Source organism: Centroberyx affinis, unplaced genomic scaffold (genome assembly GCF_046629955.1).
Source record: "Centroberyx affinis isolate AG114_WGS23_722 - 3 ecotype Tasmania unplaced genomic scaffold, CSIRO-AGI_Caff_v1 ptg007678l_1, whole genome shotgun sequence".
NCBI classification, from domain to species: Eukaryota; Metazoa; Chordata; class Actinopteri; order Beryciformes; family Berycidae; genus Centroberyx; species Centroberyx affinis.
In genome coordinates, this window is record NW_027283873.1 from 926 (window position 1) to 2500 (window position 1575).

Genomic DNA, 1575 nt, shown 5'->3' on the forward strand with positions numbered 1-1575 from the left:
GATATGATTTTGTCCAGAATTCCTTGACTATCTGTACTGTAGGTAGAGAGATAACAGTGAAACTATGATCAAAACAGTCATTCTTCTACATTCTCTAATGGTGTTAACTTCTTGTAAATGATATAATGGTGAAGTTTAACGATTCATCAGTTTGCTGGGGACCCCCTGGAACCCCCTCAGGGACCCCAGGTGGTCCCCGGACCCCACGTTGAGAACCACTGCCATAGTGCCAAGTAATGAAAACACTAAAGCTGAGTGTCGTGCCGTTTTTTCAAGTTTCATGTTGAAAAAATGTCAGAAGGCAGAAGGCAGCGGTGCGATGAGATGTGGTGAGATGCATCGTTCCCCCGGGAGGTGCCACTCTGACACATGGACCAACCAACCAACCAACCAACCAACCAACCAACCAACCAACTAACAGCACAGCGCCCCCTGCAGACCAGTCAGGGTGAGTGTAAAAATGTTAACATTGTATTGTATCGTGGAGTCACAGTGAGACGGACATGGAACGAATGTTAAATGCAATGTTTACTACATGTACTGTGTTGTCTGTTTATGTGCACTTATCTTCTTATATGTACTGTATTGTATCTTGAAGTGAGCTATGCACCAGTGAAAGACAAATTTCCATTATTGCCTGCACTAATGGACAATAAAGTTTTCTTGAACCTTGAATCTTGAATCTTGAAATGCTATACTTATTAAATATACTTGTTAAAAATACATTTTCCTCTGTAAACAACAAACTCCATGACAGTATTCCAGAGATACAGCCTTATTATTGCACTCAGTATAATTATTAATATTATAGTAACACTTTACAATAAGGGTCACTAAGTTAAGAGTTAGAGTTAGTTAATGCTTAATAAGCATTAACTAACCCTTAATTAACAGGTAACTAATGTGTTTTTATACAATTTATACATTATTTAATAGTTTATAAAGATGACTATTAAATAATGTATAAATTAATGCCTTAGTTAACATGAACACCATTAGTAAATGATTACCAGACACATTAGTTAACTGTTAATTAAGGGTTAGTTAATGCTTAATTAATGTTCCCTTATTGAAAAGTGTTACTAATATTATTTATAATTCCTGAGTCCCTGTGATCCTTCTCTCTGCTGTCACAGTTGTGTTTTGGGTATTTCTTCCTGTCGTTCACCCTGAAAAGAATCCAAATAAAAAAGACTGAACTCCTTCACTCACTGAGTTTCTGCATCATCAGCTCTCCGGACGGCGGGTAGTGGAGTCGGCGGGCGAAGTCGTGGCAGTACCAGACCAGCAGCTCGGCTCCGGCCGGGACCGGCTTCACCGTGTAGAAGTAGACCTCCATGCCGTTCTGACAGGCCGCCAGGTTCTGCTCCGCCGCGGAGTGGGCGGGGTTTACGTACCGCATCCAATTAGAGCGGGTCTCGTCCAGGCCGTCCACGAAGTGGTGGAACTCCCCGTCCGCGTAGATCTGCAGGGGGAGGAAGGGATGAAACGTTAAATATCAGTATGAAAAAAGAGATATTTTTATGGCAAATATGATGTTTTAGTTTAGTTAATTTAACAGGAATAATTCCATCT

General features: G+C 40.8%; 1 protein-coding gene across 1 annotated transcript in view; it reads right to left on the reverse strand.

Annotated features, from left to right (window-relative positions):
* Positions 1–1204: 1204 nt before the first annotated feature.
* LOC139639775 (PR domain zinc finger protein 1-like) overlaps positions 1205–1575 on the reverse strand; it is a 10755-nt gene continuing 10384 nt past the window's right edge. Inside the window, exon 4 of the mRNA XM_071513920.1 lies at positions 1205–1465. Within this exon, the coding sequence (XP_071370021.1) occupies positions 1205–1465 (261 nt within the window). The remainder of the gene's footprint in view (positions 1466–1575) is intronic.